Raw genomic sequence first — 17,696 nt, 5'->3', positions numbered from 1 at the left:
AATTTTTTATTATGGAGAAGTATTTTTTAGATTGAACATAATCAAAAATATAAAATGAAAATATTTATGCTTACTTCTTTACTTTTGCTAAAAATAGCAGCCAAAAATGTCTATACTTGCAAAAAAACAAACAAACAAAAAAAACCCCCAAACCCAAGGTCTTTTACATAGAAAAAACTCAGGTCTTTACATAGAATTTTTCCTTCAAAATAATATACCAAATTTTTTATTTTAAATTTTAATTAAGTTTAAATCTGGTAGTCAATAAAACTAAGTCCAGTTAAAGTGCTATATCTATGTTTTTTACATTGACTTATAGTACCACAGATTTTTTTTTCCTGCAGAGAGATATTCAAAACACTCAAGCACTTAGATAATTTAAGACAAAAAGAAAATATTGCATATAAAGTAAAAGTGCTTTATATAAAAAGATAGATGTATATTTTTCTTATTCCTAAATGAAAATATAGGCCACCAAAATGAAAATTTAAATTCCCTACCCCCCCCCCCATCTCCAAAAAAAGCTGAATCAAACTGTTTCCTGCAAGGCTGGAGCTCCTTGATGTTGTAGGACTACTAAATATAGCATTTCACTCATCTCAGCAGGGAACTGGTTAACAGCTTGTCTGTCAGATGTTTTTAATGGTCACCCCCCATTGAACAAATCTAAGGAGGCCATGAAAAACACCCACATTTAAAGAGGGTTGCTTGCTAGATCATTAAGGAAAGATAAAGGCCTGTACATTCATATGTGATAGATAACACAATCACTGTGTCAAGAAAACATATGTTTGATTAGTATGTCTCAGGTTCATTAATCGCTGTGTCTACTTCACAGCAGTAGGCAGAGTTTCTATTGTAGCTACTATATGGAAGAGCAAAGACAGTAAGTAACTAAAAGAGTGACAGTTTATCACTAAATCCTGGGATATTCAAAACATGCTCAAATCTAGCGAAGTCTGCACACCAGCTGGACAAAAGACTTAAATCTTTATTAACACACAATAACACGTTTCTGGCAAACATACTAACAGTTATGCCTCATAAATATTGGCTCAATAGATAAAGTTAGCTATTATAGGATTCTGGATTATTTCTTAGTCCATGTGATGGCAGGAAAAGCATTGCACTTGTTTGCAACCATCTTTATAAACTGCATATTTTTTTCATTATTATTTTTTCATAACAACATACATATGCATTAAATAGAATAATAAACATGGAATACATTTTAGGGGATATCATTAAGTTACTAAAGATTAGCCAGTTTTCTAGTGATTGTAAATTTATTGCTATGACACTATATGGGGCAAAACTCCATTTTTAGAAATCACTACCATAAAACTAAAGGAATTCACAATAAAACATTAATAAGAACTGAAAGGAACATTACACTCCAATATTCTCTGGCATATAAATCTGATGATTTCTTCCCTTTTAGATAATATAATTTGCTAGCCAGAAAGGACACATACTTTTGCAAAGCTATCTCCAAATTAGTAGATATAGAAATTTGGCAGTTGGAGTCTGCCAATGGACTCCACTTCACCAAGTGCTGTGCTTAAGGAAGAATTATTATTTCCTTTATTTTGGGACCCCTGTAAGTTCTTAAGAAGTAAAACCAAATACTAGGGGAAATGTTCAGACACCCTGGGAGATGTATTTTTATAGTTGACATAAATAGAATGTCAAATTGACCCATCTATACTCTGGGGCTTATATAATATATGCCCTGTGATAATAATAATAATAGCCAAAATTATACCACAGTGCAAATACAAGTTCCTAGTAAGCATTAATGGTAAAATTTAGCAAAGAACAGATTAAAAAAAAAACAGCAACCATAACATGGTCTTTGTCTTATAAGTACTCAGATACATCTGAATAGAGATCATAAATTCATAGATTTAAAGATAGATTGATAGGAACCTAGAGGTCATGAAATTCAACTCCCTCATTTTATAGATGAGAAAATTTGGTTGAAAGAGGCTAAGTGAACTGGTTAGGGTCACAACTCTAATTAAGTGTCTCAGACTTTCCTGATTATTGCTGAAATGCTTTAGAAGTTGCTCCATTAATAATAAATTCTTGTTACTCAATATTGACTATTATATTGAGCACTTACTTAGTTTCTCTTCAAACAATGAACTTGAAGGAACCTTTTGGAATATTATCTGTTTTATTTTATAATTTGCTTGAAGAGAGTAACCATGAGTCTTAGATGAGATTCCTATTCCTATTCCACAAATTTCTTAAACTTGTGCAAGATAAATGAAGACACATTTTTAGACACAGCAGCATTTTTTACACTGCGGTTAACTGACACTGATCTGTGCCAACTGCAGCAAAGATTTAAGATTGTAAAAATAAAATGTCAAAGTTGTAAGACACGTCAAAGGATATTTAGTTTAATCTGTATAGGCACAGGATTTCTCCAACAAAATCTTCAACAAGTGATCATTATGCTTTCCTTTAGGACCTCTAGTGGAAATGGGAGAGAGGGGTGGCAAATTAATTAACTCCTGAGACAGCTCATTTACTTCCCTATTTATACTTTTCCCCCCACCTTATTTCCTAAATTCTTATTTGTTTAGTAGATAATTTATCTCCCTCCCATGTTTGAAATAATCATATTATTCATTTTCTTCCATTTTTTCATAGTTTAGTTTTTATTTACTTACACTTTCTACAGCATTAATTATAGAAAGATTTTCTTTACAACAAGTTAAAACATTCTCCTTCAGTTCCAACCAGTGCCCTTGGTACTGTCTAGAACCAAATAAAGCAAATGGAATTCTGTCTCATGACAGCCCTTCAAGTACCTGAAGACTTCTAAGAGGCTTCTTCTCTTGACCATCAAGTTATCTCTTCTTCATTTACGCATAACCAGTTCATTTAATTAATCCTTTAACCGTACCAACTCAAGATACTTTTAGTATCTATACCATGACCTCCAATCCCTTCCAAACCATTTCCCTTGCACTAGTTACTCTATCCTCTATTCCTCATTTTAATCCCTTCGTGAACTAGTTCAACTTGACATTTTTCTCTTAAATCCTTTGTCTCTTAACATGTTATATCATATATCATGTTGTTCCTTGAAAAAATATAGTCTTTTTCTCAATTCTGGGCATCTTAAATGTCCATTTCTCATACCTGGAATTGTCTCCCTCCTTAGCTCAACCCCTGGCTTTCTTGGTTTCCTTCAAGTTGCAGATCAAATCTTCTCTTCTATAAGAACCCCTTCTTGTTCCCCTTTAAATCTAGAGCCTTGAGGTTTTTTTTTAATTATTATTTCATATTTATTCTGCATTTAACTTGATTGCACATAGTTGTCTACATATTGCTTTGAAATTAGACTGTGAGCTCCTTGAGAGCAGGGACTGGCTTTTTACTTTTCTTTGTCTCCCCAGCACTTGGCATGGTCCCCAACATACAGTAGGTGCTTAATGAATGTGTACTGACTGACTGACTTCATCATCCTGGCTGCCCTCCTGTGGATATTACTAAAATGTGGATAATCTTAAAAATTCTACTATATTACAGACATGGCCTGACCCAAAAAGATTACAAAGTCATTTTTATCTCTCTCATTCTGGATACTATGACACTCAAAGTAGTTTAAGATCATTTGAGCTTGCAGTCTACTAAAACTGTTCTAACAAGTCAGAGATTATAGGATCCTAGATTTAGAATTAGAAGAACCTTTAAGAGTAATATTTTCACTTTCCAGATGAGGAAACTGAGGCCAAGAGAGATGAAATAATTTGCTCAGAACTGAAAAAACATTAAATGACAAGGTCAGGAACTGAATATAATTTTCTAACTCTAAATTCAGCAAACCTTCCACCTTGGCACACTAACAAATCATCAGGTCTCTATTCATACTTCATCCTTCTATCCTTGTTAAATTGAACCCAGGTGATATATTACATTTATCCTTACAAAACTTCTTTATTTTTTATTTTATTATAGTCAACCCAATATTCTGTCTTTTCAAGATAATTGCTTGAATTTTGATTCTGTCATCCAACATTTTTAGCTTCCACTCCATTTTGGGTCATTTGAAAAGTTTATCTATAATCTGTTTTTATTCTAATCATTTATAAAACAATTAGAGAGACAGCCAGAGACAGAGAAACAAAGATAAAGACAGACAAAAGAAAAAAAATCCTTGGGACTACTCTATTGGACTACTCCTAACGTGACATCAAGTCATTAATAATTATTTTTTGAGTCCCAAACCTACTTAAATGTATTATTATCAAATGAAATAATATATGTAACGTGTTTTGCAGATTTTAAAACACTATATAAATATTTGTTATTATTGTTATTGGCCTTTCTACTATTACTAATCATCTCTATAGCTAATCCATAGGGATAACATGAGAACCTTTGTTAGATGTTTTGCTGAAAGCAAATAGGAAGACTTAAAATCATTTTGGGAAGGAATCTTATCACAGGTAAGAAATTCTTTACTTGAAATAATTTTAAAAGACTAATAAGGACTCTTGATCAAGGCTTTTTAGTTACATGCAAGTTGTATTCAATTCCAAATGATGGGACATGTAGCACATAGTATAGCCAGGTGATAATTGCCTTCCTTAATCACAATATAATTTCTCTATAATGGGAAAAGATAATAATAAATGAAGTGAATGTCTAAGGAAGATTCTCTACTGTTAATTCCAACAACAAGGAAACATTTACTAATCACTTACAATGTATAGAGATCTCTGCTAAGTGCTGGAGAAGATAAAAGTTTAGATAAAACAGATCCTCAAGTCATGTCTAGAACGCTACAAAGATATTCATGCATAACTCAACCAGTGCAAATACATAATGACAGGAGATGGAATGTTGAATTCAGGAAATAACAAGTGGACAATATTCATTAACATAATGTTCTATGGATTGGATATAAGAAAGACTGAAGGACTGAAATGTAACAGAGTTACATTGTGAAGTCAAGTTGAAGGATTTTTGTTTTATCCTAGAGGCAATAGCAATCACTGAAAAGACTAGAATAAGACAGTAACACAGAATCATATATTAATACTGAAAAAAGGGGCTTTTGACTACAACACCTTTTTATAGAGGAAGAAACTGAACACTGGGAACATCTATCTGCTAAGGCAATAATTCCTATGTATATTGTTTCATATGATAATTCTAAATTCTCATACATAATTTTTAACTTTTCTCCTTAGGTGTTTTCTGACCTGGTGCTTATGTTTCCTCTCTTTATATCATTAATAGACTTAAACAATTCTTCATTCCACCATCTTGTTTTTTTAAAAAATCTTAACCTGGTTCGTTAGCATAGAAACAAACCAAGTTCAACTGCTAGGAAGACAGTTGTACTCACAACCATACCATAAAACACACATGCAGTCTATGACTGTGAATTTCTAGCTTTGAAAGGAATTGGTTCAATAGCTAGATCCATATGGAACGACAATAGCTCTCTTAGAAACTCTCAAATCAACAGACTGAAATATGTTGTGAAATGTTATAAAATCTTTTGATAACTTTCTAGGAACTTCTAGTTATTATGAATCCCTTTGAAATGTATTTCCTTTTGAGGCAAAATAACAAATTGCTTTTTCAAAGGTTTTTGAGACTCCATCACATAATCATGGGTAGGATCTTTTTTTTGAAGAAACTACCCTAGTTACCTTTCACAACACAACTTCTGGCCATATCAGTTGTTCATTCACTATAATCATGACAAATACAATAATTTGAAAAAGGCTTTGTGAAAAAATATTGTAAAATATCTTTACCATTCATAATGGAAGCCAAATTTTATTTCATATGCAGCACCATTAAAAACAATTATTAGAAATATTGCAGGATCTGAAAAAATCTTTTCCTTAAAGCAAATATAATATGTGATTTTAAAATCATTGTGAACAATGAAGATTGAATTACAAAGATAATTCCCAGGATTTCTTCTCCAGTCAAGTCAATAAATATTTAGTAAGTTGAGGGAGATATGTTAAGTTCTGGGAATATAAATACAAACAAACTAAAACAGTCCTTGAGCTCAAGGAATCTACATTTTGAGGAGAAAAATTCAACCTTTAAATAAAGCTAAAAAGGATGTGAGGAAGAGAGGCTATTCCTTTGGAGAAATTAAGGAAAAGTACTGAAAGTCAGGAATAGAGCAGGGAGAAAAGTGAAGGAGTGACCACGATTAGCCTGGATACTTCTTAAAATAGAGAATCCAAGAGAAACCTACCAAATGGAGGGGAAATGGAAGAATCATCAAGGTTCTTCAGGAAGAATCTTCAGTCTACATCTCTGAATCCATAAGCATGGTGTCAGTGTAATCTTCTGAAGCATAAACAAAGGTTGGTGCATCTAAAATGATTTAGAGATAATATGGAGTGTGTATCTCCTAAACTGTTGACATGAAGTCTTTGTCTACATGTAATGATTAGCATCAATATCACAAGCTATCTAATTTTTATGACATGCAATAATGCAGCCTCAGAGTAGCCTTTCTTGCCAAACAAGATTCAGTCAAGAAGCGCTCCTGGAGTATTATGAAATCTCTGTATAAGGCATAAAATATCATGTAATGATGCTGAGAAAAATGGCACAGTTTCTACAAAGAGCAATGTTCTGAACAGGTTATTTATTTTGTGAGATTTAAATTTAATGATGTTACAAGTAGGTTTTCAATTCATTGGCTTACTTGGTTTTAAGTAATTAAGGAGCAATGAAAAAAATGAAGTGTTTCCTCATTGTCTACTGAATGAAATATAAGCTCCTTAACTGCATTCAAGGTTTTCCACAATCTAACTCCAGTCTTGATTTATATCATTTCTCTTCATGTGTGTTGTACTCTTGCTAGTCTGTGTCATGATCCTATCTTACTTTCTACTCAACTTTTTTTTGGAAAATAGAAAGCATCTGTTTGGGACAGTAAACTTTTTGTTTTTTTTCATGATAGGATAAACGTGGTTCTGTAATACAAATCCCAGGAAGCTGGATGACTAGCTCAAACTCTTCAATATCATGAAAAGCAGCATTTAATTATAGGGTTGGGCCAGCTATTCAGCTGGGTATTGGGAGTTACTTGAGGGTGGGAGCTTTACTGCCAAAAGTAGTCCAACACTACCTATATCTAAACTGTTGGGTCAAGTATCAGGAAAAAATAGGCATGTGATGGTAAGGGCTTCAGATGAAAATTATTTTATTGCTACAAAATGATTGTGGGAAAAACTCTGGTATGTCCTCATCTGTCCTCAAACTCTTTTTGACCTTTTTTCATCCCTGTGCTTTTGTTCATATCTATCTCCCACCCCTCCCTTATGCGTGAAATAGACTCCTCCCACACATTTTTGGAAATCCTTTACTTCCTTTAATATCTTGTTTAGGTATCATTTCAATCTAGAAGTCTTCCCTAATTCTCTCTTTATCCACACTTTGACCTAAACATCCCTTCTCCTACTTTAAACATTTATTACATCTGTTTTTTTGACTTCTATAAACTTAGAACTTTTAACTTAATTTTTTTTTTGTTCACGTATGTACTTTAATCTTGTTAATCAATTATAAGTTTCTTGAAGCTAAGGACTGAATGATTTTTCTATCTTTGTAGGCTTAGCACTTACTCTAATGCTTTGTAGATGATAAATGTTTAATAAACTTTTAAAATCTGGTGAATATACAATGAATAAGAGAAGTTTTTTAAAAAGAGACACCAGAGAGAAGATGAGGAAAAAATCATGTCTAGATAGTGAATCAGGAATGGTACCAAGAAGCAAGTAGCATCTGAGCTAGGCCTTGAGTCATGCGTAAGAAGTATTTCAATAGTGGAGATGTTCTATTTATTATAGATATTGGGAAAGAACTGTGAAAATACATAGAGGTTAAAAAAATAATCAGGACAAGAAGGGGAAACAGATTAGAAGGAATACAATGTTTATAAATCAAGTAGAATGGATTAAAATTGAGGTCAGATTATAAATGATTTTAAATATAATGATAAGGAGTTTATATTTTATTCATTAAGCAGTGGGAAGCCAGTGAAGATTTTTAGAATAACAGATAAGAATGGATTGAACATGTATGAGATTTAAAGAAAAGAAGAAAAGTTAGAAGGATATTGTGATAGTCTTGGGACTCTAAAATAGATTGATTAGAAAGGGAATAAAAAAGGATTATTGTAACAGATACTTTGTAAATAGATTTTGCAGGCCTTGGCAATTATATATTTGCCGATGAAGGAAATAAGGAAGGAGATAGGGGAATGAAAAGTAAAGGGTGATCCTGAGGATACCTTTTGAATATCATCAATCATCAAGTCCATCAATCATCAATACCTGAATACTATCAACCAAGAATAAAGAAGTTAGAAGGAAATGTGAATTCTGAGGGAGAATTTAAGTTCAGTTTTGAACATTTTGAATTTGAGGTGAATTTCTATAGTGTCTCACAGACAGCTATGTCTCAAAAATATTTCTGTTAAGAGTTCATATGTTGGCACACCAGCAGTACTCAGTTTACTTAGGTGTAAAACAATGTGGATATGAAGATAGTATTTTTTAAAAGTAAAAAGTACTTATACAAATGTGAGATAATGTTAGAAATGTAGGACTAAAGCTCAGGATGAAGATCAATATAGATTTGGAAGTAATAATGCATTCTTTGGTATGTCAATGTATTCATGATTTCATTGCTACACTACAAATACTATCTACCATTTTACCCATTATAATTCTTGTTTATATCTTATTTATAAATCCTCCATAGAAGATCACACAGTACAATATAATAGAGATTCCTCCTAGTTATATTAGCATTTGGAAGACACCTTAGTAGAACATACATTGCCCATCTGTTACCTTATGATGCTTTTTAAACCACTTCTTACATGGAAGTACCTCTTCTTTATGTTGTCTTTTATTGAATCAGCTCACTGGGTCAGCCACAATTTGGCTTATTTGGAGATAACAGTATTATGTGATTCACACTCTTTTAGAATCACTGTGCGATACTGAAAAGGAAAAGCTTGGCCTCATTTCTCAAATATATAGCTAAATGAGCCAAATTTATAAGAATACCATTAATTCCCCAATTGATAAATAATCAAAGGATATGAATAGGCAGTTTTTGAATGAAGAAATCATGGTTATCTATAATCATATGAAAAAATGCTTTAAATTACTATTCATTGAGAAATGAATATTAAAACAAATCTAAAGTACTAATTCACACCTAACAGATTGTCTAATGTGACAGAAAAGAAAATGACAAATGTTGGAGAGGCTGTGGGAAAATTAGAATACAAATGTACTGTTGGTGCAAAAGGCTATGAAACTGTGCATACTTAAATATATATTTACCTATAATATATATGTATGCATATATATGTGCAAAATATTTATAGTCACTCTTTTTTTTGTGGTGACAAAGAATTAGAAATCAAGGAAAAGCTCATCAGTTGAAGAAAGGCTAAAAAAATTGTGACATATGATTGAGATAGAATACTACTGTGGTATAAGAAATGACAAAACAGGGGGCAGCTGGGTGGTGCAGTGGATAGAGCACAGGCCTGAAGTCAGAAGGACTTGTGTTCAAATCTGGCCTCAGACACTTAACACTTCCTGGCTGTGTGACGCTGGGCAAGTCACTTAACCCCAATTGCCTAAAAACCTCCACAAGAAATTACAAACAGAATGCTTTCAGAAAAATCTGGAAAGACTTACATCAACTGATGAAAGGTGAAGTGAGCAGAATCAGAACTATACATCATAACAGTGATTATTGCATGATGATTAATTGTGAATGACAGATATTTCAGCAATACAACAATTTAAGACAATCCTGAAGGATTCATTATGAAAACTGTTATACACCTCTAGAAAAAGAAGTGATGGAGTTGGAATACAAAAGCATTTTTAAAATTTTATTTTTCTTGGGGTTTTTTTGGATCTGTTTTCTTTTACAACATTATTAATATGGAAATAGGTTTTGAATGACTGTACATGTATATCAAATAGTTATATCAAATTGCTTGTCTTGTCAATGAAAGGGAATGGAGAGAGAGAATGTGGAACTCAAAATTTTCAAAAACATATTAAAAATTTTTTTACATAGAATTGGAAAAAGTAATTTTTTAAAAATGAAAGCTCTGAATTGTTGAAAGTGCTGCGTACATTCCTGACATATTATCATTTGTGCTCAAGCACAAACCATACTTCTAAGAGAAACTAGCAAACATTCCTAAAAATTACAAAGTCTTAAGCAAATGTCTGGTCATTAAGCATACAAGTGGTGTCTTAATCATTACTTATTGTCAAAGGCGAAGGCTTCTGAAGAGAAGGGAAGATCTGAGTAGTCAACAATTTGTTTAAAAGATAATGGGGGCACAGCTAGATGGCACAGAACAGCAGCCCTGAAGTCAAGAGGACCAGAGTTCAAATTTGACCTAAGTGTCTTAACACTTAGCACTTAACACTTAACACTTAACACTTCTTAGTTGTGTGACCTTAATCCCAATTGCCTAAGGGGAAAAAAAATATAATGCTTAAAAACAGGATTTTCATTTTTAGACCATGCTTCAATATATAAGAATAAGAGGGACATCTGATCACTTATTGGCCCAAGATGGCTTGTACTTGTAAAAACAAACAAATAAAACCAACTCACACTCCTAAACCAAAAACATTTGCCTGGAATCTTGCAAATCTATTTTAAAATAAAAATGGAGTTAAAGGAAACTGACTATATTTCGATAATTAGATATTATTTAGAGTAGCTATAAGGTAAGAATAACAGTAGGGATATCCAAAATTCACAGGAGATAAAAATCCAAGAAAGAAGTCAACAATAAAACCAATGGCCTTTTTTGCCTATAAATAAATGCATTTAATAAAAGCCACAAACAAAACTAACTAGAAATTCTTATCCAAGAAGCCAAAGGTAACCACAAAAGCATCACTGAATATGGAATCATCATCTGTATCACACTTCTTTACTATCTTCATCAAGGCTTGGTTCTAGGCCCTCTTATTTTCTCTCTTTATATGCTTTCAGGTGATCTTGAAGTGGGGGGGAAACTAACTGTTCCCTTTAAGATTATCACTCTGCAACTATGCTCCCTTTTGATTTGTGATCCCTTTTGGAGTATCCCTCCAGATAAGTTATCTTTTGGGGATGCCAGACCCTTTAATTCAATTAGAAATCATGTTCAAAAAAGCATTCCTTTGAAGTGTTGATAATTCCAATAGGAGATCTGTGTGGGATACTGATAAGCATCGAGGCCTGGAAACTTTGGCTTCCTTCTCAACCTGAAGCCTCAAGACTCCTTTTAAAGGGCAGTTTCTAAACTCACTCCTTGCAGAAGGTCCAGAGCAGCTTGCTAGGACCTTGCCCACTTCTCTTCCCTCCATTTCCCTAGTAGGATTTTGCTACTAAAGAAGTCAGTCTCTTAGCAGAACTGGCTTCCTATCCAACAATAAACTCATTTTTGCCAATTAATAATTAGGGTTTCATGAATTTTTTCATGAAGAACCTGTGCGCCAACCATAAGGGGATTTTAACAACTTTCTGTCACTAACCTCATCAATCTCATTAGCTACCATTAGCTTTCACCTCTAGGTAGATGACTATTCTTGGACTGACATATACATACCACATCACCAACTACCCATTACATATTTTGATCTGGATATATCAAATTCAGAACAAACTCATTAACTTCTCCCAATCACCCTCCATCTCAACATATCTATATTCATTTACTTGCCTAATCTTACAATTTCTATCTCTATGTCTTTCATATCTGTATCCTCTCTTTAACATAAATATCCTAGAGATAATAGGATGCCACTAAAATTTATTTATCAGGGGCTTGGCATGGCCTTAGAAACATTATGTTGGAAGCTGTGTGAAAGTTAAGCCTAACCCCTAAATGCAATCAATTTTGTGCTATATCAAGTGTCCAGAAGTCAAACCAACAAGCATTTAAGTATCTACTTGGTCCCAACACTGCCTTGGAAACTTGTTTTATTTTGGAGATCTGTATTTTAGGAAGGATTCTAGAAAGAATTAGGAGATGGGCAATTAGAATTTTTATTAAAGACAATGATAAACTGTAGGGAATCCAAAGAACTGAGAATGCTTAAAAACCTTGAGATTATAGTTTATTATTATATTTGAGATTCCAATGGATGAATTGGGATATATTTAGCCTTTAAAAGAGTCAGGAGGGACATGAGAGTTGTCTTTAAATAGTTCATAGAAATAATAGAATCAGGATGGGAGAAGTGATGTTTGATACCATCTAGGCCAGCACTTTCATTTTATATATAAGGAAAACTGGGGCTTTTGAAACATGAGGTAATATAGCCAAGGTCAAGGTCACAAAGAGACTGACAATAGAGCTGGAATTCAAACCCAGGACTTCTGACTTCAAATTGAGTGCTCTTTAAAGATATACTAGAAGACTTTCTTTTGGAAAAGGGAGAATTGTTCTACTTGATCCCTGAGGGCAGAACTAGGAAGAATGTATAGAGTTATAGGGACAGATTTCAGCTTAAATCTAAGTAAGAAAAAAAGTTTTAATGATTAGAGCTATCCAAGAGTGAAATGGATGGCCTTGAGAAGTAGTGGGCTCCTTAATACTTGGGGCCATCAAGAAAGAGGGACATCTGATCACTTATTGGAGATGACATACCAAAGTACCAATTCATATGAATTGGACTGGACAGCCTCTGCAATCCCTTCCAACTCTGAGTTTCTACAACAAGTCAGCTATAAACTGCTGTTTTGTTTTACATTTCCTGCCTCATTCTTTGCTCACTGGATTTGGCATTCCCAGTGAACTATGGCTTGACCCAGAATGGCCTCTAGCTTGCTCTCTCTCTGATCAAAGATTGGACCCCTTTTGTCAGGAAAGATCTCCCCTTCAGTCTTGGTATTTGTCTTGATCATCAATCAACATATGTAGGCCGTATTCCTTCCCACATGTCCTAAATCTACCCATCCCAAAAGGAGGCGCTCCTATAAAACTGACATCCAGCAAATAAACCCCTTCATTTTACCTGATACTGGTCATATCACTTCATATCCAGAGTGGGGGTAAGAGAGAGGGAGCCTTAAAACATGGTGTTGCAACAATAGGTGAAGAAAGACTGAAGAATTAGATAGGGTTGCTTCAGAGTGTTTTGCAACCTTACAGAAAATGAATTACAGAAAATGGCAGATAGTGTGGTGCTTTGCTTACCAATACTACAGTGAGATGGCCAGAATATTCTTGGCATTATTTGAACTGTTCAGGAACTGTCATATCTAAAGAATTTCCATAGCTTGGGCCAAAGTAGCCTTCATTGTATCCTATTTGGCAGGGATTTACTCCTACCCCTATGGAAATAATTGGAAAATGTGGAATTGTGCCTCTGAAACCTCAGGAAAACTACCTAGATCCAAGACTACTAATCAGTTCATTTGCCAGAACAAACAGGGATCATGATAGATGTTAAGTCAGTATTTACCATTAAACATAACTACTCTGGTGAATCAATTTTCAGAAGCATTGGACTATATATTATAAATGAGTCCAAGGAAACATAGCCAAAAATGTGTCTGGCAATATTTGGTGACATGTGTACATGGAATCGCACCTTAGTATAGTCAAAGATGCAACATTTAGTTTTCTTAATGGTCACCATAAATCCCTGAGGCTATAAAATCTGATTTGAACATGGAATATTCCATGTCTGGAATATTTTATGTAACCTCTTCAGTTTGTGGCAATGGTCCTACAATTTAGAGATTCAATAAAAGTGGTCTTTCTTGATAAAATTTTCATTTAATTTAATTTAATTTTAATGGTCTTCTCAATAAGCTAAATACTTAACAAAAAGTATTTCCAATTTGGAAACAAAGATAGATTTTGAAAGGCTTCTGGAGCAGTGGGAATCCTACAAAGATCTGTATAGAATGGAAAATGTACTGAAGATTTCCATGGTTCTAGCAAAAGGCTTACAGTAGTTCCTCAGTTTGATGGGACACAACTACCATTTTATCATCATAGTCTGCCCTTTTCATAAGCCTTTCACATGAAAAAGTGGGGTGATGGTGAATCAATTAAATGATTTGAAAAACTGGTTAAATTTGGCCTAGTTGCTAATCAACCAAGACTAATATTAACAATTAATTGGACATCCATTGTCATCGTGGGGACCTTTCTTACAAAGACTATACTACTTTTCCTACTTTTCAGTGGTGTGTGTGTGTGTGTGTGTGTACACGCATATCTATACATACACTTATATATACATATTATTATATGTATATGTAATACACAAATGTATTTCTCTAGAAAGTTGATTGGTACAAAAAAATGAAATAATATAAAAGGAGTTATTCACAGACAAAGGTACATTTAAAACATAAAGGCACCAACTTAGGGAGTATGGTAATGAATCATCATGGACAAGAACCATAAGAATAGAGAAAAGTTTCAAATACCTATCGGTGTAAATCATACCAGATTTCCGGACATTATTTTTTTACTAGGTCTACCTACACCATTAGATAATGCTACAATATTACAATATATTGCAAAATGTAGGTAGGCATTCTTTGGAGGAAATCAGAATTTGGACAATTGTTAGAGCACTATAAGAATGCCTCTTGCAAGATTATGAACTTTGTAGCCCTTGTATCTCAAATGGGCAAATGATATTTGATTCACAAATAGTAGTCAATGGAACAGATACTAAGAGATTCATATATGTCTGTTTTCTAAGCTTACATCCATACCAAAAAAAAAAACAAACAAACCCCAAAAAACAAAACAAACAAAAAAAAAACCTTCAATGGACTCTTACATCTCTACTTTTGCCTGCATGTTGCTACAAGAAAAGACTCAGTGGATATTGCTTTACTTTTACTGTATCAGAATCAAGACCTCAGGATTGGAAGAGATCTTTGACTGTTCTCATTCTTCCTGACCAAACTGCAGCTTCTGGTATGGATGATTATACTCTTGAATACCCTTTCCTGGTTTTGGTAATGCTATTCTTTCTTGTCTATTTTCACATTTGTCTGATTGCTCTTTCTCAGTCACTAAATTGTCATCCATGGAACAATCTCAATAATCAAGTACCCAAGGAGTCTGTCCTTGGTCCACTTCTTTCTATATAATCTCTCTTGGGGATTTTATTAACTCCCATGAGTACCATTATCATCTCCATACAGACAATTCCGAAATCCACATATCCAGTCCCCATGTCTTTCTTGAATTCTAGTTTTGCTTCCAACTGCTTATTTTATATATTTACTTAGACATCCCTTTGTTTACAAAAGGTAACACATTCCAGACAAAAAACATCTTTCTCCCCAAATCTATTTTCTTCCAAATGTCCTGTATTGTAGATCTATCCTTCTAGAATAGATTTACAATTTACGTCATCTTCATAATCAGTGGCAACAACCAAATCTTGTTGCCTCTGCCTTTACAATATGTCTCATATCCATTCCTTTCTTTCCATTCATGCAGCTATCACTTTAATCCAGGCCTTCTTTATCTCTTTCCTGCATCACTACAATAGTTTCCTAGTAGGATTCTCAGCTTCTAGTCTATATCCCTTTCCAGCCATATCTCATATTGTTCAAAATAATTTTCCTTAAGCACAAGACTGATCATGTTGCTCTCCTACTGGAGAATCTTTAAGAGTTCATAGAATAAATATAAACTCCTCTATTCGGTATTTAAAGCTGTCTACAATGCAGTTCTAGCTTATCTCTCAAGCCTTTTTGCCCTTATGCACCAGAGTGTAACCAAAATGGCCTACTGGCCAAATGTAGCATTCCACTCCTGCCATTGTGCCTTTGCATAGCCTGTGCCTAGAATGCTTTCTCACCTGACTTCTACCTCTTATACTCTTTAGCTCATTTCAAGGCTCAGGTCATGTGCCATTACTCCACAAAATTTTTCCTGATATCCTTGGTTGTTAGTACTTTCTCTTTCTATAAATTATCTTGTATCTTGTCATATATTTGTGTATATGTAACTGTGCATCTCCTAGTAGAATATGAGCTCCTGGAGAGTAGGTATAGTTTCATTTTTCTTTATATTACTGACATCAACAGAATGCCATATATATATAAATAGGAGAGTAATAGATGAAGTGAATTAACCTCAGAGGCTATCTAATCTAATCTATAAAGGAACAGAAATCTCTATAAGATCTCTGAAAAGTAATCATAGTCTCTACTTGAATACCACCAATGCTAAGAAGTCCAATACCTCCTTAGATAACTCATTCTACTTTTAAACATTTTTAGTTGTTTGAAAGTTTTTCCTTACATCAAGTCTAAATAGGCACCTTAAAAATTTGTATCCTTTTCCCCTTAGTTTTTGCTTAAGGTCCAAGCAGTTCTATGTTATATAGATAACTTGAGATTTTGTCAATAGTCTCACTTAAATCCAGATACATCATATCCATGACAATTCCCTGATCTATCAGTTTAGTAATTTTGTAATAAAAGGAAATGAGGCTAATCTGATATAACCAGTTTTTAATGAACTAAAGACATTCTAAGCAATAAAAACCTTTATTTTTGTTAATATGTTATAGAAAGTCCAAGAGAAGATTATCATCATATATTTCACCTTCTCCTTCCTTGCAAATCAAGATATCTTTGGCTCATTTTCAATTTAGTGGGATCTCTTGCACATCCCATGATTTTTCAAGACAGTAGTTCATTAATCATAATCTACAAAATTATTTCTATAGCTTATGATGAGGTCTTTCTGGACCTATGGATTTGAATTCACTGATGATACTCATTTATTAACTTCTCACTTCTCTTGGGTTTTTTCTCAATTAACCATTTTTGTTCAAGCCTTCCAAGTGCAAAGACCATACTACCTGGTAAAGAAAACAGAAGAAAATTAAATAGTTCTGCCTTCTAACTGACATACATTATTGTCATATTATTTATCCTTAGTGCTTCTATTATTTCTTTGATATTCTATAAGGCATCAAACTTTATTTCCATTCAGCCAAGATGTATTATTAAACAGTTGGTACATGCAAGACTCTGTGGTAGGTACCAGAATTGCAAGGAAAAACCAAAAACAAACCCTGCTCTCAGAGACTTTATATAAGGGCTGAATAAACCTTTTTTTTCGTATTTAGAATTCTTTGGCAACTTATCTTTTTAAAGGCTTTAGAATTCCTTATGCTTTTATAACATCTTCATATTCATCTTTAGTTATCTTTTGCTCTTCCACATTCTGCATATGTGTTAAAATTTTGAGTTGGTTTCATTTCCTGGGCATCAATGTTGATCTTTTCCAATGTTACTCCTTTCCTTTCTTAATAGAATCATTCATGTTCATTGTGTCATATTTCATTCTTAGTATCCCATCATTGTTAAACTGACTTCTATAGAGTTTAACCCTTAGAACATGGAATCTTACCCATTCTATCTAAAACGTTTTTAAATTTGGTCTCCCAAAGTCTTAGATATATACAAAGTTATATCCAGTATTTCCCTTTTAATTCAAAGATCACTTTTACTGAAAATTCTAATTTTTTTTCTGCTTTGTCAGCCATTTTCATTGTGTTGGTAGGAATTAAATCTAGAATAAGAATTTCTATTATATTTTGTATATTTTTGTTATAGTTAGCAAGGCAAATAAAGAACTTCAAAGCCATTCT

At 33.4% G+C, this 17,696-nt stretch overlaps 1 protein-coding gene across 4 annotated transcripts in view; it reads right to left on the bottom strand.

Annotated features, from left to right (window-relative positions):
* Positions 1–17,696, bottom strand: part of STAU2 (staufen double-stranded RNA binding protein 2) — a 447,924-nt gene that overhangs the window by 155,598 nt on the left and 274,630 nt on the right. The window contains exon 13 of one of the 4 annotated variants that reach the window (XM_031946252.1): positions 14,330–16,901. The exons of the other annotated variants lie outside the window; for them this stretch is intronic. Coding sequence (XP_031802112.1) covers positions 16,857–16,901 — 45 coding nt within the window. The 3' untranslated portion in view covers positions 14,330–16,856. Of the gene's footprint in view, positions 1–14,329; positions 16,902–17,696 lie in introns of those variants that run through there. 4 annotated transcript variants of the gene reach the window in all.

The sequence above is a fragment of the Sarcophilus harrisii genome, chromosome 1, assembly GCF_902635505.1.
Source record: "Sarcophilus harrisii chromosome 1, mSarHar1.11, whole genome shotgun sequence".
Taxonomy (NCBI): Eukaryota; Metazoa; Chordata; class Mammalia; order Dasyuromorphia; family Dasyuridae; genus Sarcophilus; species Sarcophilus harrisii.
This window is presented reverse-complemented; position numbering and strand designations above follow the sequence as displayed.